Source organism: Leiobunum rupestre, chromosome 9 (genome assembly GCF_980474605.1).
Source record: "Leiobunum rupestre chromosome 9, qqLeiRupe1.1.hap1, whole genome shotgun sequence".
Classification (NCBI taxonomy): domain Eukaryota; kingdom Metazoa; phylum Arthropoda; class Arachnida; order Opiliones; family Sclerosomatidae; genus Leiobunum; species Leiobunum rupestre.
In genome coordinates this window covers 40,958,448-40,981,430 of record NC_143392.1, presented here as the reverse complement: position 1 = coordinate 40,981,430, position 22,983 = coordinate 40,958,448, and the positions used below count along the sequence as shown (strand labels likewise).

General features: G+C 36.9%; 1 protein-coding gene across 1 annotated transcript; it reads right to left on the bottom strand.

The window, feature by feature from the left end:
• Positions 1-7,456: 7,456 nt before the first annotated feature.
• Positions 7,457-8,153, bottom strand: LOC149927828 (uncharacterized). The gene is made up of 2 exons (XM_090159419.1): positions 8,089-8,153; positions 7,457-8,019 (listed from the first exon to the last, which is right to left on the bottom strand). The coding sequence occupies exons 1-2, from the start codon at positions 8,105-8,107 to the stop codon at positions 7,484-7,486; spliced, it is 555 nt and encodes a 184-aa protein (XP_090015545.1). The 5' UTR covers positions 8,108-8,153; the 3' UTR covers positions 7,457-7,483.
• Between the last annotated feature and the right edge of the window lie 14,830 nt (positions 8,154-22,983).

Sequence of the window (22,983 nt, the reverse complement as noted above, 5' to 3'; positions counted from 1 at the left end):
ACTTTTGCGTTTACAGATGTTATGCATGTGAAATACGTAACAAATGATGATGGAATCTTGGACACTATTAAAGTTTCGAAGGCTAAAGGATACGTGCCATTATCATCTTATCGTGACACTCCAATTAAGCTGTTGTTTTCTGCAGAAGGGATACTTACAGTTTTAACATTGTTTCAAACCGCCAAGGAAACTATCTATTTCAATTTGGAGGAAGAAAAGCTTGATCTGGAAGTAGTTTCAGACGCAATGAATTTATTAAATGATGATGGCCATGTGTTTTGCCCAGGAATTTCCATTGTGAGTAAATTGTAAACATAACTAAACGCTGTAACTGGATAGTATTTAAATGAAAATAAATAATATCAGATCACATATCTTTCCTTTTTTAATAACGTATGCAGAAATATGATCTCCAAACTTTACTTTATTAAATTCTTATTTAATAATATTAAAACTAAAAATAGATATAACTATATGAAAACTTTTTCTCTGGCCACATTATCTCCCCGTCTCTCTTTCTGAGTTCTTAAAATGCGAGTCTCTTTCCTTTCAGTCTGCGCTTTATAAAAATATTAGGATATTATTTTTCTGTCTGTTCTGCCATCTAGCGGAAAGATATAATTGGCGTGAGAAACCCATAATTTAAAAATATTAAACATTTTATCAGCAGCAAGGCAGGAACCTCCTGTTGCAATTGTTATTTAACCCCAATATATTTTTCTAATCTAGGATGAATGAAGTGGTATGGAAAAAACCAAACATTTGGCAAAATTTGCATATCCATTTGTGCGATATCAAGCGGAAGCTTGTTTCGGATGGTTTGTACCACCCGCAAATGCATGTAAGAAATTGATTCAGACTAAAATCTATCAATGCTCAAAATGTCGATCCCTAAAATGGTAATCTATTTTAAATATAATGTAATGATATATATTGCAAACTAATCAATAATATAATTTGTTTAAAAATTTAAAGGCACCTGAATGATGCCAGGAAAAAGAAAGAAGTTACACCACGTAGAAAATTTAAGAGAGGATCGGTAACTTCGCATTGTAGGATAAGCGTTCTAACTCCAAGAACCACTAAGAAGAGACTAGAATACAACAAACGAAAACGATACACATTACAGCGTAGAATTAAGAAGCTTGAAAAACAATACTAGAAACAAGCTTAGAACTGAGTAATGAGCAGGATAAAAAAATGGTTGAGGTAATAGCGGAAATTAACAAAAATGGGCGGGAAGATTTAGAAGATATATTTAAGATAGCTATGAAAAAAGACAAAATTATGGGATTGGCACTCAAAAAGGCATGGGAAATGAATAGTAAAGGCACAGAGGAAAACGATTTCATTAAAGATCAAGAAAGAAATGTAAAAGGCTCAAATGGAAATAGATGGTCACCTCTAACATATAGAATTGCGTTAAGCGTCTACTCTCGATCACCAGCTGCTTACGAAGCTCTAGCATCATTTCAAATGTTTAAATTGCCGAGTGTGCACACATTACAAGCCAAGCTTCGCGAACTCCCTAGTAAAATGGGTATTGATGAGGGACACATCAAGAATGAATCCAAGAGATTTGATGACTTTGTTGCGAAACACCCAGATTACAAAAATCCCCCTAAAGAGGGTGTTCTGATTTTTGACGAAGTCAAAATCATTGGAAAACTAATGTGGAATTCCAGAAGTGGTGACTTTGTAGGATGTACAATGGCTTATTCAGTAAAAAACCCCTCTTGTGAAATTCTTGAAGCAGAGTACGCGCTTCAATATTTGTGGAGGTGCACCACAACAAAATTTGACATCGTGGGACCATATTTCATGTTTTCCAAACCATGTACTCAAGCTAATATATCAAGCTCATTGATGAAAACTATTTTTGCCTTTCACACTTTTGGTTTAGAAATTGGTGCTTTTGTTTGCGATGGAGGAAGTTGCAACATATCTTCATTGAGAAATAGCCTTGGGTTTAACGCAGCAATTAATCATACTGTAAATTCGGATGAATCATTTAACTTCGAATTGAAGCCTAGATTTAGAAATCCTTGTGTACGTGGTGCCTGGATATATTGGATTGTGTGTCCCACTCATCAATTGAAGAACATGATAAACGCGTTGGAGCATTCCCAAGATGATGGAGCTCGTGATTTCACCATAAATGGCGTTCGGTTTGGATGGCGTCAAATTAAGAAACGTGAAGATGACCGTCGGGACTGCGATGATGTGGTTCAAGTGAAGGGTCTCTTAAAATCGCATATAGAACGAGATTCTTGGTCGAAACTTAATGTCACGCCGGCCAAAATCATGCAACAAAATGCAGTAGTAGAGAGTAACTAAAACTTAGCGCTTTTATTTCCAAGATGGCCGCCAAGATGGCCGCCAAAATACCCCCCAAAATATTTTCCAAAAATTTTTGTCCTTGGAAAAATAAAAAAAAATATTTTAATTTAAATCTCAAATTTCACCTTGAAGATGATCTTTGACCTCGACGCTCGAACACTGTCCACAACCACTAAGCCTCGGTCTATACTCCCAACAAGTTTGGTCACGATCGGACAAGGTCGAACCGAGATATCGGCGATAATATGTAACCCCACCAAATACTTCCACTTATTTACTTTTGATATCGTTTTTTCGTTTTTTTCGTTTTTTCGCCGTTTAAAATGCTAATTAGTTATTTGCGAGATGGGGAAACCTTCGCTTTATACCCTTGGCGGTTTTGGCCCCACCCAAAATACTTTAAACAGCTAATAAACGTGTCTAAACTTGCGATAATAACTATTTCTATAAATAATAATTGTTTTTACATTTAAAAGTCAAAGGATATGTGTAAGCGTAAGACGTCTCAAAAATCGAGCTCTTTAAAGGTTAAAAAAATGAAGTTATTTATGGGGAAACCAGAAATTAAATGCAAATCGCCTAACGATAATCCTTGTTATTATAATGAGCCATGTCGCAAACACGCTTTTAATTTCTTTGATAATTTAAACTTTAGTGTTAAATGCTGGATTTGTCAAGAACAATATCTTGACAAGACAATTTTTAAGCAACACTTAATGGATCACTTATCGAGTAGTTATAAAAATCAAATTCGTATTGATGTTTGCGATTGTCTTCATTCAAAGAAACCAGAATATACAACCAAAGAAGAAATATTAGACGATCAAATTATTGATTATTTGAACGAGTTTAACGTAAAACATCAAGAATGGTTAAACGAGTTTGTTAATGGTACTGGAACTCCAAAGAAAATTCAACGTAAAAAAAAGACAACTGGTATTAAGTCCGAAGAAACTTTAAATTCAACAATGAAATCAAATGTTGTATTTCCACCGGACTTTGTCATGCCATCTGATGAGCAGATGGAAGCTATTATTTTTTTTCAAAATATTGTAAAAATAATCAAATTTTAACTCTTAATCAAGTTGAAACACCCATTGAGGTTTTGGAAAATCTTGAACAAACTTGTCAAATGATTGAAAATATGTGAATAAAGCTGATTTTCTAATATATTGTTTTTATTTTTCCTACGTAAAAATAGATATTTTAACTCTTTTGTGTTAAGGTTTATCGTGGTAGATCGGTAGCGTTGCAGGATGTTATTCAAACAGTCTCAAGTTCAAATCCCAATCCTTTCGATCTATCACGCTAAATCTTTTATTAGTATAAAACGAGATGTCGCCCAACTGAAACTGTCATTATAAAGATGTCAAGTTTCGTAGTATTTCTACCTTCGAACGCATCACCCGATATTTACCCGGAAAATACACCTTCTAGCTTTAAAGTACAATTATCAAAACCTTTAAATTTTAACAATGAAAAATGGTCTTGCGCATTAGCAGAAATAATTCTTCCTGAAACTTATTCGAATATAACAAATGAGTATTCGCATTTCCAAGTAGGGCACGTATCAGATGTTATTTCACCCGAAGAAAATCAATGGGATTATATTAAAATTGAAATTCCACCAAAACGTTACGAGGGTGATCTAGATCGAAATAAGAATAATATTCCAACATCTCTTCAAAATAATATACTCAACGAGTTTGCTAAAACTATTGAGGCCAATCAAACACTTAAAGGAAAAATACATATGAATACGGTAAAAGTTGATGAAAACGAAGACAGTTCAAAATTAAAAATACAGTTACAAAAAGATGTGCAAGTAAGAATACCTCAAGCATCGCCCCTAGCTTCTGTTCTGGAATTTAGAGAAAATGATTTTGTCGACAGTGATTATCTTTCTAATTATCCTCTCTCGAATCACGCTAAAACTATTTCTTTAACTTACGCAACAAATTTTATCGAAGTACGAATTAAAAAAGCGTTAGTTGTGAATAAATATCAACAAAAATATTTACCACGACAAATTCCCGTGGAAGAAATACAATCACAACCCAGGAGAAAAAAACAGAAAATTAACAAGAAACCGAAACTAAAACCAGAAGTGAAACAAGAGGAAAAACCAAAACTTGAACCAAAAACAAATTTAGAAGAAAAGCCAAATTTGAAACCAGAAGAAAATCTAAACAACATTTTGCCAACAGAACCTTTAATTCTAAATATTAATGAAGACTTCAACCAACCAAAAGTTTTAAATCCTTCCGAAGAAAATAATCTACCAAGTTCTCTCCCAATACCAGTTAATCCACCATCTCAGCCTGTTATTAAACAAATACAATGGAATAATTACGCGATTGTTTTTGAGGCGGGCAGATATGAGGGAGAAAGACAATATAATAATGAAATTCAACCGTTCACATTACACTTAATTATACGCGATTTATTAGAACGATGTAAACCAAGACAGTTTGATGGATTAAAAACCGCAATATCTTCCGATGATGAAGATAATTTATATTTTAATTTAGAAATACCGGTAGGGATGGAAATTAAATTTCAAAATCCATTAGCAGATCTTTTTAAAATTCCAACAGACACTTATTTTACGGGTAATCAAAAATTTGGACCGTTAAATAATTTAAATAATATTACTTTTAATTCGCGTACTAATTTTATCGACATACGTATTGAGACTACAAAAATACCGCAATTTGAGCAGGAAGATTGGGCTTTCTACTCTGTATCAATTATCCAACCTTTTTTATTTGAAGGTCAGAGAGATGATTTTGGAAATATTATCCCATTATCTTTGCATAGGCAATTAAAAAACGAGATTCAACAGGCGACTATCTTCCCCCCTTTGAATCGGTACGAAATTAGTTACGCAATAGAAGAAATAAATCGAGGTCATTACTTAAGAATTTCATTTCCTAAAGATCTACAGATGGCCTTCACGGGGAGATTAGCAAATATTTTTAATATAAACGCGCCAGAATTTCAAAATGGTGTAATTAGCAGTCAAAATCCTTTAAAAGTTTATGAGGAAAAATTTATGATGAGGAATCTGTTATAGATTTTAGGTACAATAAAAATATTCCAATCGAACACCCTAACTGGGAAAATGACAGTTATACGTTTGAACGAAACTATTACGAGTCTGATAAAGATTTAAGCGGGAATTTTAAACCGTTATCTGTTCATTTCAAAATTTTGAATGAACTTCAAAAATATTTTGATTCGCATATCTCACTTAAGGCTGGATTTTTTATTTTCAAAGAAAATGGAAATTATTATTTTCAAATTGAGTTAATGAGTGGGTTGGAAATTAAAATATTCGGTCCTCTAGCAGACCTCTTACAAATTGAGTACAAAGTAGATTATATATCCTCAGTTTATAAAAGCAAAGCATTAGACCCTCTTCAAATTAGATTAGAATTAGATAATACGGCTAATTTTATAATTTTTCGAAACGATTTAAACAGAGTTGAGAATAGTCGACGACAAAAACGTGATATTGATTTCCACAATTACGAACATGGTAAAAATAATAAACTAAATATTGTAGACAAATTCCATTGTCGAATTCCAACTGGTGTGTACCACACTATTGATGATATTTTATTAGCAATGAAACAATCATTGCCACATCAGAGTTGGGCTGAATTCGAGTTTAATTTTAATTCAGATTCGACAGTTTCAGTTAAAGGTTTGGGTGGAAACAGTTTTTTAACCTTTCCAATAGATAACCCCAAACTCGGGCGAATGTTAGGTTTTTCAAACAATCAAATTGAAAGGCCTCTTTTTAACGAAATAGGTATGTACCCCGCAGATCTCAACCACGGAATATCCGGAATTTATGTCTATACAAATATTATACAACCTATAATAACAGGACACACTAATACCCCCCTGCTGAGAATTATCAAATTAAACGAAAATAAAAATCGAGCACAGGTTGAAAGATTTCATTTTTTAGACCATTTTCCAGTTCTCTACGATCAAATACAGACTATAGAAATTTCTTTAAGGTCGGATTACGGTGAACTCCTACCATATAAAACAGGCAAGACTATTATTAAATTAATATTTAAAAGACTGGATGCTTAGTCTAAAGTACACTTAAAACAAGCTCATCATGGAAAGATATTATCATCATTATGTTCAAACAGGACGCGGATATAACGTCTTTCGAGGAAGTCAATATCAGACGGGACGTGGATTTGGGTCAATTTTTAAAAGTTTAGCAAGATTCGTAACACCTCTTTTTCGACCCGTAGCTAAATCACTCGGTATTCAAGGGTTGGTTATGGGGAAAAGGATAATGGACGATGTTGTTGCGGGTCAAAATTTTAAGGAGTCGTTAAAAAAAAATAGTAAAATTGCTGGAACAAATCTTTTAAATAGTCTCGGTGATACCATATTAAATACACAGAAAGGCTCTGGAGCTCGAAGAGTAAAGAAGCGCAAATCAAAATTACGCAATAAGCAAAGAAAACGCAAGAGAACAAAAACCGATTTTCTTGACTAAAGCATTATGCCTCAGAGAAAGGGGTGTCCCGCCGGTGATTGAGAATTTCATTCTCAATCACCGGAAGGACACAAAGCTGTAACTTGGCTCCCGCCGTTCACCCGCGCCTCTCCCGTTCCTCCCGCCGTTCACCCGCGCCTTTCCTCCTTTAATCACCAGAATTTCTAATCACCAGATTCTCCCGTTCACGGGTTGCTTTCCCCCAACCCCCATTCACTGGATACTTTATCTCTCGTTCACCAGCTCCTTTCACCCCTTCTAATCACCAGTTGCTTTCCCCCATCCCCATTCTCCAGAATTTGTTTTCCTCGTGCAGATATCTGGAGATTAGATTTTTACCCGTTTGCTTATCGCTTCAGAACTCCTTAATTTCTAATCTCTAGGCAATAATAACAAGTTATTTTCAATTTAATTAATTTTTTATTTTATTTTAGAACTTTGTTTACATGTTAGTAGGTACTATCAGATATTCCATTAGATGGTTATCTTGTGCATTACACAATGAAAACAAATTAAAGTAGCTAAGTTTACAGGTTAATTGATTATCTACGAGTAAATTAGTAAAATCTTGTAGTACTTCCGAGGGTGATTTAAAACAGCCAAAATAAGATTTTACTTGATGGTACGAATTAAATTGATCTGGGTACAAAAATAAACCCTCGAAAGGTTTTCCATATAATAATTCGTGAATTTTTTAAGGTTTTTAACAATAGCTAAGTACATGCATTCGATAACATTTTTATGTTCGTTTAAAAGATTTATTTGAAACCGAATAAAATCAATTTTTTTTTGGAACTCACCGATTTCGCGAGCTCCCAGATCCAGAACATGACCGTAGGCAGAGTTCAATTTGATGTTGTTGGTAGTGGTGACGACGGATACGTTGTTGTCGTGATAGTCGATGATGTTGTGGGTTAGAGACGATGCTCCGGTTTGCGTAGCGGCGAAAAGCTCTCCCCAAAGAGAGAGTAGATTGGTGAAAGCTTCGGAGGTCAGGAACAGAATATTTTCGTTCGATTTTTTGAAGAAGAGAACTTGTAATTTTGATCCGTCGAAACCAAAAGAAATGTAGACTGATCCTCCTAACGTGATTTTTATGTTGATACGTCTTTCTTGGCCCCTGCGTTTGGATACGGTATGGGTCTCGGCTATAGAAAATGAAAATGTTAAGCCTTTGTCTATTGAAATAGTAATAGTAATAATAAAATAATGCTTACCAATAGATCGTTTTTCCATGTTTACGGTAGATGAGGAGAGCAAAGCGGATGCACTTCTTTTCAGTTCAGCGTCTCAGAGAGAAATGACGCATGGGAGATTAATCAGTTCCTATCTTGTTGAGATTAATTCAACACGTGATCTAAACTTCAAATAACCCTCAAATTCTATCGGCTCTCTCTCTCTCTGAGATAACAGTTCTAGACACTCTAAATTAAACCGTCTCGTGCTCGAAACTGCCTCTAATTATTCCCCATTGACGTCACATATTAATCCACTTGGAAGAAAAAAAACCATTGTAGTTTCCTCTCGAGAGCTTGTGATGCAATCATATCCTAGAAAACAATACAATTAATAGAAATTAACATAAAATTAGTATACTTTTAATACCATTTTGTGAACTACAGTGAAAAAAGTTACAATTTTACGGTAGAAACGTTTTCAAAATACCACAAAATGAACTCAAATAAGAAAATTGTAATTAAAATAATCACTACGGCTATAATTTTAGAAGGTTGTTTCAGGACGGTGATTATGGCAGATGTTTGTACTTCAGTGTCCATATCGGAAATGAAGTTAAATGGAATATTTTGCGTAAATAAGTATAAATTTTAGCATAACCCTAATATATTCTCGAGAACTGAACAAGTTCTTTGGGAATAAGAGATAAGCTTACTATCTTCCCCTAGGCCCTATATAAGGGGGGGCCTGAACCGGGGGAACGTCACTCTATTGTTGTTCTTTGTGCGTCTAGTACCAGGATTTTTGAAGCGCGCTCTCTCTCTCTCTCTACGTAAGTTTATTTTGATTTTTTTTTATCGTAATTTTTTGAATAAGGTTTAAGTAAATTGGCATTAAAATGAAAGGTGTACAATACCCAGAAATTAATTTAGTTGATACCCCGGAAATGATTATAATCAACTCCCCTGAATTGATTGATATAACTGATAACGAGCTCCCGGAAGTACCCATAGTAACTTTACTCGATTCTCCAGAAATGGAAATAATAGATTTAACTGATACCCAAGACCCTACCCTTTCCTTAACTACAGTAACTGATTCGCAATTGGAACGTTTAAAAGAAATGACAATGGTACGAGATTATTTTAGAGAATATCAACTAACTCATCAAATCTGTTCGCCCCCTATCGTTAATTTACCTTCACCCCTTTTAAGACCTAGTTCTATTCCACCTGACGAAGTACGTTTTTCGCCCTCGTATACGCCTATGGATGCTCCCTCACCCTTTCTAGAATCAGATGACACATGCCACTCTTTATCTTTGGAAGATAATTTTATCATGTCGTCCCTCAGTACGGACAGCATTCAGCGCTTAGCTGAGAACGTACAAGTTGCCCGACGGGACGCTGAGGAACTTGCAGCCGCAGCCGCAAGGGCCGCTGAAATGTTCGAGGAAGCTAAAGCGTTGTTAGCTGCTCGTACGGCTAGTAGTAGTAGTAGTAGGCCACCTCATAATATTTCCCCTCAGCGTAATAATGACCCTATAGCGGTCGCAGGCCCCTCACGAGCTCCGCAGTATTCACCTCCATCGTCTCAGACTGCTGAGAAAAACGCGAACCCCGAGAACGCAAATTTGGCTGCCCCCACTTCGTCTCCTCCTCCTCAAGTTGGAGGTGGGTTGGTTGACGTTCCAATAACGCCTCCGTCCTTTCCTAATTTACCAGGTTCTGTTAAAATATTGAATAATAATATCCAAAATTTCCCAAATTTTGGACTAATGGGACGGACTTTAAATGTCCGGTTAGAAAATAATATAGAAAATGGTATTTATATATTGATGGAAACCCTATTGTAGGACTGTTTGCCTTCAGATATGGTTTCGGTTTCATTCGTGAACGTCACTAACCCCGGTTTTCAAATTAACGTCAGTTTCCGGCGTCGGGACCAATTAGACTTGCAATGGTTGATGACGTATATCGATGAAAAAAGCTATAGATCCGAGAACGATGGTAGTTTTTTTGAAGGAATAGTTACGGTTACGTTTAATCGAGTCAGATTACCGCAAGGAGGAACTAGACCAGTTGGGTTAGGGATTTCCCTTGAAAAAGAGTTTTCTTTTTATAAACATTGCACCATAACGATAAATAACCAGGATAAAATTTGTTAAGCACGCGCTCTTGTAGTAGCCATAGCTCATAGAGAATACATGGATAATAAAAATGATGGAGAACTTAAAAGAAAATATACTACTATAAGACAGTGAAGAGGAAAAAATATTGAAACGCTATTACAGACCCGCGAAGCTAGGACCCTTTTGGCATATTCTGCATTAACAGACGAAGAATGCGCTGGTCCGGACGCTTTAACTCGGTTCCAAGAAATCTTGCCCGAATACAGTATTATCGTTTTTCGATTACGCGATCCCGTACCCTTAGTTATTTTCGGCGACGTCGAAGAAGAGAGGGAACTAGAAGGACCTCTCCGCAAACGTCTTTATCTTCTAAATATTGACACACATTTCAACGTAATTACTAACCCCAAACCCCTTTTCGCGTTTAATTACTTTTGCGAAAAATGTTTAGTAGGTTTTAATCATCTCGCTGACCATAAATGCCTTCTTTTCTGTCACGCTTGTTGTAGAAAACAAGATTGCAGGAAGGACGTAGATAAAATAACTTGCCAAACATGTTTAAGAGTTTTCCCTAATCAAAATTGTTACGATTACCATTTATCAGGACCCGAGCCCTTATGTAATAAAATTTACGTTTGTAATCTTTGCGGAAAATTTATCAGTATGTTTAAGCGTAAGGCAGTACACGTTTGCGGAGAGACCTATTGTCTTTCGTGTAGTGATCTATGTTACATGCAACCTTTAAAGACCGACCGTAAAGATTCTGCCGATAAAACTACTCGTTCTCGAATAAATAGCAATAATAAACGGGTCCACGACTCCGACAATGAACAATCACCACCAACTAAGAGAAGTACTCCAAAAACGGAAGTCTTTGTTTTTTATGACTTGGAATGTAAACAAACAAATCGTACTGACGCCAATGCTTTGATTCGCGAACCAATTTTATGCGTCTCGCAAAAAGCGTGTAAATTCTGTTTCGAAGAAAAAGATAGTCAGTACGCATGCGCTAAATGCGGTAGTGGTCCTCGGGAGAAAATATTTCTCTCAAAAGACCCCGTCGGCGACTTTCTAGAGTATCTTCGTACGCTTAACAGAGTGGCTGATAAGATAATATGTATTGCCCATAACGCTAAAGGTTACGACGCGCAATTTATAGTACGTAAAATGATCGATTTAAAGTGGACCCCTAAAGTCTTGACAGACGGGACCAAATTCATGAATGTACAGTATAAAAAATTAAAATTCTTAGATTCCTTAAATTTTATGCCCTTTGCCCTTTCTCAATTCGTTTCCACATTTGGTTTAGATAATAATTTAAATAAGGGACATTTCCCGCATTTACTGTTTAATACCGTAGACCATGAATTTGATCCAGCCCGTTCGAACGAAACCAATTACGTACTACATAATGACATGCCTCCGATGGACGCGTACGACCCTAATCGTTTAAGCGGTAAGGCCTACGATGAATTTATCCAGTGGTATAACGATTCCCGGTCCGAAGCTTGCGGAAATTCGGACCCCAACTTTAATTATTTTGATTATAAAAGAGATTTAATCCGGTACTGTCGCCAGGACGTAAACATTCTTTTGCAAGGCTGTTTATCATATCGTTCTATTTTCATGGATAAATTCGAAATAGACCCGTTCTTAACTGCGATAACGATTGCGGGAGTATGCAGTTTTATCTTTAGGAAACACTTTTTACAGTCCGATACGATTGGTGTAGTGCCCCCTTTCGGCTATCGTATGAACTGCAACCAGAGTTTTGTAGCGATCGAATGGCTTAAATGGATGTCTCACTTACGAGGGAAGGAAATTCAGTCTGCTTTTAATGGATTTGAACCTAGAATTCTTAACATTAAAGTGTTTCAATATCACGGATGTTATTTTCACGGGTGTAAAAAGTGTTTTCCTATCAATAGAAACTTAGCGTTATACGGCGACCACACTCAGACCCATAATTCGCGATACGCGTCAACCATTGCTACCACTATCCGCTTGAAACAATTGGGATACACGGTCCATGAAAAATTGGGATGTACCTTCAAAGCTGAGCGGAGTACTAACCCCGCCATCAACGCATATCTTTCTACCGAAAATTTAAAATTAAAAATTAAAGAGCCAATCCGCCCCCGCGAAGCCTTTTTCGGAGGACGTACGTCAGCCTTGAAATTACATCACAAGTGTAAAGAGGGGGAGGAAATTAAATACATTGATATTTGTTCACTCTATCCGTGGTGTAACAAGTATTGCAAGTTACCCGTGGGACACCCTAAAATACATGTAAAAGCTCCTTTCCCTGACATTTCTACCGTAAACGGATTAATAAAAGCCACAATGTTACCGCCTCAAGCTCTCTACCATCCCGTTTTACCCCAAAGAATAGGATCGAAACTAGTGTTTGCCAACTGCCAAAAATGTAGTGAGTCTCGAAACCAGCAGGATTGTCCCCACGAAGACTCAGAGCGACAAATAACTGGTACTTGGGTTGCAGACGAGGTACAGTTGGCAATCGAAATGGGTTACAAGGTCATTTCTATTCACGAAATTTGGGAATACGAGGTAGTAAAATACGACCCGATATCGAAAGAGGGCGGTCTTTTCTCCGAGTACGTCAACGCGTTTCTTAAACTCAAACAGGAATCCAGCGGCTTACCCGCGGGAATAGAGACCGATGAAGAGATTAAGAAATACGTTGACGAATATTACGAAAAGGAAGGAGTAAAACTTGATCCTACCAATATTAAAAAGAACCCTGGTCTTCGTACCATCGCGAAGCTTTGTCTTAACTCTTTTTGGGGTCGTTTTGGTTTAAACCCTCGCAAAGACCAATCGGCTATTATTAGCGATCCCAAAAAGTTTTTCGGTTTATTCTTAGACCCAGACATAGAAGTTAAATCGGTTATTCCCTTAAGTCAAACGCATTGCGTGATCAAGTGGGCGTTTTTGAAAGATATTGATCTTGTTTACCCAAACACGAACGTAGTAATTGCTGCCTATACGACCGCAATGGCTAGGATCAAGTTATACTCTTATTTAAGGAGATTAGGCCAGCTTACGTATTATTATGATACGGACAGTTGCTTTTATCTAAAAGAACGTAATGGGATAGAGATTGAGACGGGCAACTATCTCGGAGACATGACCGATGAGTTGGCAAAGTACGGAAAAGGCTCGTACATCCAAGAATTGGCAACAGGTGGCGCAAAAAATTACGCCTTTAAAGTACTGAACCCACGCCTTTAAAGTACTGAACCCTACTACCGGTAAAGTCTCCTACGAAATGAAAGTCAAAGGGTTCCGTATAAATCAAGGCATTAAAGATTTGGTTAATATGGACACGCTTAAAATATTAATAGGTGTCGACGGAGAAACGAACGAGCCAGTAACCGTACCCCAGCCGAGGCAGATTTTGCGTCTACCCGATCATACGGTCGTTTCCGTCGACCGTACTAAAATCTATAGACCCGTCGTAGACAAGGTACGGTTACTGGACGACTTCACTACGGTACCCTACGGCTATAAAGCGAATCTAATTGCTCCTGAGGACGGGGACGTAGAACCCTCAAATCGCTAATTCTCGTTTAAAATTAGTCTCACCACTCTAAAGTGAATATAGGTTTCAGTCTTACGACTCTAAAGTAAATATAGTCTTGCGACTCTAATGTGAATATCAAACCTATACGGGTGTAAGGGAGGCAATAGGTTATTCGATTATATTTTTCCTCCGCTGAAGAGTCCCATAAATTTAACCGAATTTTAATTTACATTTTCATTTGTACGCTAGTACTCGAAGGGAGATAACCATGCAATTTATTCATCCGTTTAATTGCGTAACGGCAGGCCCGAGTCAGAGTGGCAAAAGCTATTTAATTGAATCTATAATTAATCACGAAGAGGAAATGTTTGTTCCGGGTTTCAAAGAAATACATTGGTATTACGGAGAATGGCAAGCTCTATACGATAAAATGAAGCACAGGGTAGTTTTTAAAGAAGGATTGCCTGTTTTATCTGATTATGACGGAAAAGATCCTATATTATTAGTTATCGACGACCAGATGAGCGAGAGTAAAGGTCAAATTGGTGATTTATTCGTGAAAGGCACCCATCACCGTTCTCTAAGCGTTATTTTTATTACACAGAACTTATTCCATCAATCAAAAGATAGCAGATCCATTTCCCTGAATTCGCATTACATAATTTTATTGAAAAGCCCCCGAGACCGTCAGCAATAGGCTTATCTCGCTAGACAAATGTTCCCTGATAAGTGGCGTTTTGTAGTTGACGCTTACGAAGACGCGACTTCGAGACCTCACGGTTACCTAGTATTCAATTTAACTCAAACTTGTCCCGAAGATCAAAGAGTCTTGACTAATATTTTACCGGGAGAAACGTGCTACGCTTATCTCCCTAAATAAATAAATAGAACTTACATTTCGAAACTTCAATCAGTTATGAATCATGTCTCGTAGAGTACGTATCGAGAGAGACGCTCTCCGATATCTCGGTCGTTGCAAACCCGTTCAAAGAAAAGCCATTTTAGCTAAAGCCGACAAATCCCTCATAGACGCTATCAGTGAATGTATTCATAACACTTTAATTGGTAACGTAAAACTATCAAATACCCAAAAAACCAGGTTATCTCGTCATAAAAATACCCTTCGAAAACTAGCTAGTAAGCGGGTAGCTTGGAAAAGTAAAAAGAAATTGTTAGTTCAGTCTGGGGGCGGATTTTTCTCGTTTCTTCTACCCGTCGTTTCAACCCTTCTTGGTTCTATATTCGGTAGTAAACAATGAAACACGCCAGAAAAATGATTCTCGTCCCTAGCGGCGTTTTAAAGCCCGACCCGTTCCCGCACCCCCTCGCTCTGACAGTCTCTGAATTAGACGTTAAGATGGACCAAATATTAAATATGAAAGATTTAGACGACGCCTCGAAATGGATTTTATACGAACAAGCTTTAATGAGACACGGAAATCTACGTAAGCAAGCCTCGGCTTCTAAAGAAATCGAAATTGCCCCGCATTAGACTCGCTAAGTAGGGACTGGATAGACGATTTGCCTTTGATATATTACCAAAAAGCGCAAAGCATGGTGGATCAGTTGGAAACTGTACCCGAAAGAATACGGTGGGATGAAAACGGGGAGCTCGTAATAAACGGTCGACCTATTAAAGGTTCCAATATTAGCGAAATTACCAAAGCGTATTTAAATCCTAAAACCCACCCAAAACCTATCGGATATTTCGCGTTTATTTCCAATTTAACCCAATTTAACTCTTCACCGGCGATCCAAGGCTTTCCCTCCCCGCTAGCTCCGAGAACCCGACAACGACGTTCTCCCGTTAAGCGCGAGTATCCGGTTCCTCAAAGAGGGCGCGCGCGCAGGACAGATAAGCCCCGCCCCACTCGTAGCCTTGACCGAGATCACTCCACGTCCGACTCTTCTCTTCACTCTTATAAACAAACAAGGAGTCGCGCGCAAAAGTCTAAAGTATGGGCGAAGCTATTTTAGAAAAAATATATTTTAACCCGAAGCATCCGGCTTCTTTCGGAGGCGCTGAAAGGTTATTCCAGTCCGTAAAGTCTCACGGCTTAAGTAGGGAAACTGTAGAAAAATGGTTAAGAGGAATCGACGCTTTTACGATGCAAAGGCCGAAATATAAAAAGTTTCAACGAAATAAAATAGTAATTAGTAATATAAGGGAACAATACCAGGCTGATATTAACGATATGCGCTCGTTAGAGGCAGATAATGACGGATACAAATACATTTTAACAATTATAGACTGTTTTAGTAGAAAAGCGTGGGGGTTACCTCTTAAAACTAAATCGGGGAAAGAGGTTTTGAAAAATATAAAAATTGTTTTTAAAGACGGAATTCCAGATAAATTTCAATCGGACAAGGGCACGGAATTTAGGAATAAAGAAGTACAAGGATATTTCAAAAAGAATAAAGTTAAATTTTTTAGTACCGAAAATGACGAAATAAAAGCCTTTATCGTAGAAAGGTTTAATAGAACGTTAAAAACAAAAATGTATAGATATTTTACCCATCACTCCACAAATAGATATTTGGAAGTCTTACAGGACTTGGTCGAAGCGTACAATTCCTCTTATCATAGCTCAATTAAAATGGCCCCTAATGACGTTTCGGAAAATAACGTATTACGTGTGTACAATAATATCTACTCTAAATATTATGCCGAGAAACTGAAAATGAAACCGCAATTCCAAGTAGGGGATTTGGTTAGAATAAATACAACTAAAATGATATTTCAAAAGGGTTTCGAAGCTAATTATACCGAAGAAATATTTAAAGTCGTAGCTATAGTTAAAAGACATCCTCCCGTTTATAAAATAAAAGACTTATCAGAAATCGATATAAAAGGGACGTTCTATTTTCGAGAGCTTCAAAAGGTCAGCGCGCCTCGCTCGTTCAAGTTAAACAAGGTTTTGCGACAGAGAACTAAAAACAGAGTAAAACAATTGTACGTTAGTTGGCTAGTATATCCTATATCGTTTAAGAGTTGGGTTAATCAAGATGACGTCTGGGATTTACATAACTCTTCCTAGTAATACTAGAGATAAGAATAAGAATAATTCAGAAAATACTCTAGCCTCGTATTCTACAACGTTGGCCAAACCCATTAGTTTACGTGGAGATTGGGAAATTGCCCTGGTAGAAATTATTTATCCTTTATCTTTTTATAACGTAAGCGAATCAATGGGCTGTGGAATAGAAATTAAGGAATTACTATCGAAACCTCCAGCCCACATAGTAGATTACAAATATACGTACGACTTCCGAGAGATACCTCAGGGCTACTACAAAAATCCTCATGAACTTTTGGCCGTACTTAATGAAAGTATTAAAAGTTTGAACCTTGATTTAAAGGAAAGCGCTAATTCAGAGTTCGATAATGATTCATTAGGAAAATTTGAATATAGTTTAGAAAGTGGACACGTACAATACACTTCCTATAGTAAGCATTATTACCAACTCGAGTTAACGCCAAAGTTGAGGAAAATTTTAGGATTTAGAGATAATGTTACTGATATTTCACCTAAGGTAGCATTCAGATCAGATTCCCCTATGCAATTAAACTTATTCATCCCCGATCTTATGTTCGTGTATTCCGATTTGGTAGGAAATGAAATGGTTAGGGATACATTAGCCCCCCTTTTGCGAACAATTGTTGTAGACCAAAACGCCCCCAATGGATCAACCGTTTCAAAAACTTTCGATTCTCCGCATTACCTTAAACTGAGTAGAAATTATTTTGACTCTATCGACATTAATATAAGAACTAGTTTAGGTGAATTCGTGCCATTTCAGTTTGGTTCAGTCACGTGTAAAGTACATTTACGAGGAGCTCAGTAAAAAAAATGGCTTATCAGTACACTCTGTTTGAAAAGTCTTCGACAGCTGAAATTTTTGCCCTCTTTTTAATTCTGCTAGAAAACTATAATAGATAGCTCGATGAAACCAATTGCAACTTTTATTTATTTTCCAATATCTTTCGTTATTTATCGGTTTCGTCCGCCAAAAATTAATAGTTTGGCGGGAACCGTCGAAACTCATTTTTGACAACTGTTTAAATATTGGTTCTACGGCACTGACTCACGCGTTTTTGAATTCACAATGGTCGGTTCATATTTAGAAAGTGGAAAAATTATCCCTCTACAACCAACGGTTGAGAAGTTATCGCGTTTCCAAATTGTCGTCGAAGTTGCGTTATTTATAATCGCTTGATGCATTTTAGGTGTTTCCTAGTTTCGAGGAGAGTTTGGAAACGCTATAACTTCTCAACCGTTGGTTGTAGAGGTATAATTTTTCCACTTTCTAAATATGAATCGACCATTGTGAATTCAAAAACGCGTGAGTCAGTGCCGTAGAACCAATATTTAAACAGTTGTCAAAAATGAGTTTTGACGGTTCCGGCCAAACTATTAATTTTTGGCGGACGAAACCGATAAATAACGAAAGATATTGGAAAATAAATAAAAGTTGCAATAGGTTTCATCGAACTATCTATTATAGTTTTCTAGCAGAATTAAAAAGAGAGCAAAAATTTCAGCTGTCGAAGACTTTTCAAACAGAGTGTACGTCGATAGAAATTGTCCCTACATGCAATATTATTTAAATCAGGCGGGGGGCGGAGTAGATTTACCTTATTTCTCTGGGTTTGCGGGACAAAAAGGACACGGAATTGGTAGCTTTTTTTCAGGGCTAGCTAGGTTTGTATTCCCATTCCTAAAACAGTCTGCCAAATACGTGGGAAAAAGGGCCCTTTCTACAGGAAAGCAAGTACTCGGAGACGTCTTGCAAGGTCAGGACTTAAAAACGTCAGCCAATAAACGAATGACAGAAACTGTGGACGAAATGGCAGCGCAAGAAGGTTCGGGTCGTCGCAAGAGAAGAAAAACTACTAAGAAAGCATTGAAGAAGAAGAAAAAGAGTTCAGTTAAACGCCGCAAGTTCACGCGTACGGTTCGCGATATTTTTGCTCTCTAAAAATGGAGGTACTTAAAAGCGAATTAAATATTTTCAACGAACTACCAACTCAACTCAGCGTTGAAAAAGGTCAAACGGTATGGTGTAAGCCAATTTCATCTATCGACAGCAGTTCTATCATCGAATTCGTGGTACCGGGTACGGGAGACTCTTACACAGATTTGGCAATGACAATGATATATTGTAAAGTAAAAATCGTCAAAACCAACGGTGACAACTTGGATGCCGGGTCTAACGTTTCGCTCGTGAACAATTCTCTGCATTCGCTATTCAAACAATGCGAAGTGAAACTCAATGATACGACGGTTTCACCATCGGCCTCAAATTACCCCTATAGGGCCTATATCGAAACCTTGCTCAACTTTGGGTACGATGCAAAAAAAAATCACCTTGCGACATCTGGATGGTACGATGACACGGCTGGAAGTATGGATCTGATAACAAACGCCGGATTCATAAAACGTCAGGTTCTAGCTGCTGAATCAAAAGAAATTGAACTTTACGGGAACATTTTTTGTGACATTTTTAATTTCAACAAATATTTAATTAATGGCGTACAACTTAAGGTTTCACTCACTAGAAATAGCGATAATTTTACCCTTTTTAGCGACACTGTCGACGCGTATAAAGTCGAATTTATAGACGCTGCTCTAATTGTACGTAAAGTTAAAATTATGCCTAAAATTTTATTAGCCCATCAGCAAGGATTATTACGTAGCAATGCCAAATATCCCTTTACTCGTACTGAAATTAAAGTTAAAACATTAGCTAGTTCTATTCAGAACGATAGTTTTGACAATATATTCTTAGGTCCGATGCCCAACAGAGTCATTATTGGTTTAGCCACCAACAAAGCGTATAAGGGCTCCGTTAAGTCTAATCCTTATAATTTTGAAAATTTCGACCTAAATTATCTGGCTCTATACGTTGATAACGAACAAATCCCTTCGAAAGCGTTGACCCCTAATTTTAATAGTAAACAATTTACGCTAGCCTATCATTCGCTATTCTCGGGATCTGGGATACTCTACCAAGACGAGGGAAATCACATCGCGTTGGCTCACTTTCCTCTAGGCTTTGCCCTATATGCTTTTGATTTAACCCCCGACAATTCGGCCAGTGACGTCACGTTTTGGAACCCCGTAAAGAGAGGGCAACTACGTTTAGATTTAGGATTTGGTACCCCTTTAAAAGATTCTACGGTCGTTATCGTGTACGCTGAATTTCAATCTTGTTTACAGATAGATAAAAATAGGAACATTATTCGAGACTATTAAAATGACTACGACAAACGTGGACTTATCTCAGGCACTGTATAAAACACCGAACTTTTTAGGCGTTTTTTCTTCAGATAATTTAAAACCCATGGTGAAATATCCGCAATCGCTTATCATTGATTTTGATAAAGGGGGAGAAACAGGTTCTCATTGGATTTGCGTCTACGTCGATTGCCGAAAACGGGGATTCTATTTTGATTCAATGGGGCTTCCCCCATTTTTACCCACAATCAGAAAATATTTAAATTCAATGTGTAAGACGTGGACATTTAGCAAAAGACGATTGCAAGGACTAACTAGTAACGTTTGCGGCGAATATTGCGTAATGTATATTTTGCATAGAACTAAAGGACAGAGTACAAAAACGTACTACCAAAAGTTTTCCAAAAATTGGGAAAAAAACGACAGCAAGATATTTTATCTTTCGCAAATCATGCTAGAAAAATCATCACATCGAATTTAGCGAATCCATTAGCTAGAGAGAGAGGTATGGTGACTGACTGGAAAAAATCCGGTTCCAGAGGATAAAACAATATATTCCCACGCTATCTGGTATCTTTTAGAGATATGACCCGACCTCTCTCGAAAACATGCGCGCGCTTCTATGAGCGCCAAACCATTTACTTTCGAATAAAATAAACCATCCAAAAACAAAAAAATTAAAATAGAATCAGAAAGTATTGGTAAACTAGTTAGGACACCGTGGGTGGTTTACGCAATCTAGCATGAAAACAAAACATTGGTAGAAATATATTATTGCATTATTCCTGTACGTTCTATTTAAAGTACTTTCTAAAAGTCATTGAAATCTGTTACCGTCTTGAACCATTGAAATATGTTTTCTACCCGTCATTAACAAAATATCTTTAGTACACGCAAAATAAGATTGGTGAAAAAAACATTGCCTTAGATAATTTAACAGGGATTTAGTTAGCTTTGGGTCTTGTAATGATAAAAAAGATTGAAATTTGACTCTGCCATTTTATTTAATAATATAAACTCATGTACGCGAAAAAAACAATTGTAAACAATTTTTCCTATGTAACTTTTTTCACTCTTAATAAATACTTTAAAAACGTAACAAAAAAAAGACTCTTTATTGAAAATCGCTTACCCTTTTTTTCCAGAATTTCGTTAAGTCAACCAGTCCGATGCAAGAACGTACTACAATGCGGACTCTTATCTGTAAATTTGTTAGACTTTGCACGAACCTAAACCATCTTCTCGTGACGTACGCTAAGAGGAAGATGGTGGAAATTCCCAGTCTCACGAAATTAATTATCTACGAACACTATTTAACCAATGGAAAAATTTACCGACTTTACCCACTTATTTACACTGAATAGATTCCACACTCAATCACTAACTTAGATTTCATCACGGAAAAGAAGGAGATAGGATATAGGGGCTAGGAATTGGTGGGGATGGAAAATGGTATAAAAAGGGAGTAAATCAATTAGAACAAATTATTCCAACCTTTTTCTTTGCTTGGAGCAAAACTAAATCGAAATCAAAAATGAGGTAAATATTATTTTAAGATTTAAATAACTTTTAGAACAAAAATTTTAGATTTTAATTTTCTTCATGTAGAATTGAAGAAATTAAGGGGATAGTAATACAAAGTGCGAGCGATGAATCTATTAAATTTGAGATTAGAATAAGGTAATAAATTAAATTTCACGAATTATTTATACTGTACTAAAGTTAAAATTTTATGTATTGTTCTGTTAGCCATGAGGTTGGAGAGCCCAGGATGCTTCTTCAAGTCTGGGAACATCAATTATATTGGGACGATGAGGGCGATATACATTCCAGTAGGATACTACTCATCGTCCCAATTATTTTATAATAAAAAAATTAACATTTATCACGATTCTTTTATTTTCCTATCCAACAATAATCATTTCAGTATATATCAAACATTACAATAACAAGGATTATATGCAATTGCAATTGCAATTGCTAAAATAGTGTATTCTACCGAGTTAATAGTCTCTAAGATTTCCTCCTGTGGGTTCCCCGAAACAGGATTAATTTTTATCAAAGTTGTATCAGAAGTAAATTAGTGCGAAGTAAGCGCAATGTATTTTCAGCTATTCTAATTTGCCTAATTTAACACGTGACGAATTTTTTATCGCTAACCGATGAGCAGTAACCTCTATTTTTGGTTACATTTTACAATCTCCCGTGACGTCAATTGGTTTCAGCCAATGATAAATCAGGATTTACTTGAAGTTTCGAGTGTTATTTGATCTCTAGATATACGACTCAACGTTCTTTTAGTTCCTGGACCTCATCGAGAAGAGACACGTAGATTTTCGCGCTCCGTTCCCCGCCTTCTCGACTCTATTTACAGGCAAAGGCTTCATTATTTCCGTAAAAGTAAGTGACTTTATTATTTTACTGTAGAGGGAAATTAGGCCTTGTTTAAATTGAAGTAAATATGACTAGTCAAATAGTCATAGAGTCTAACCAAAATAAATAGAAAAACATTTATTGAAATTTAGGCTTAACGAATTAGGCTTAAGAATGTTGACAATAGCTTATAGAAACTATCAGTTTACAGTATGGACATCGAAGCGTATCGACTTGAAACTTTTCGTCACTGGAGAAATCCGCACGCTACTAAGGAACAACTAGCGAAGGCTGGATTCTACTATATTCAGCGGGGCGATGAAGTACGATGTTACAAGTGCCACGGCGTATTAGAAGGATGGGAATCCGGAGACGTACCAGAATGGGAACATGCTAGATTCTTTCCACACTGTCCGTCGAGGGATAATTCACCATCGGAAAAAAAGTACCTTTCGCAAGAATGGGAGATCCCGGCACCACCAAGGGCAGCGGCACTGGAGGATGACGATTTCATATCTATTCCGGTCAGACGTGGTGCGGTAGAACTTTTAATAAAATTATTTATACAAACCGCACTTGCAGAAGGTAGTTCGTTTCAGCCCATTAAATGAAATTGTACCTATTCCTTACGAAGATCGAGTTAATTTTT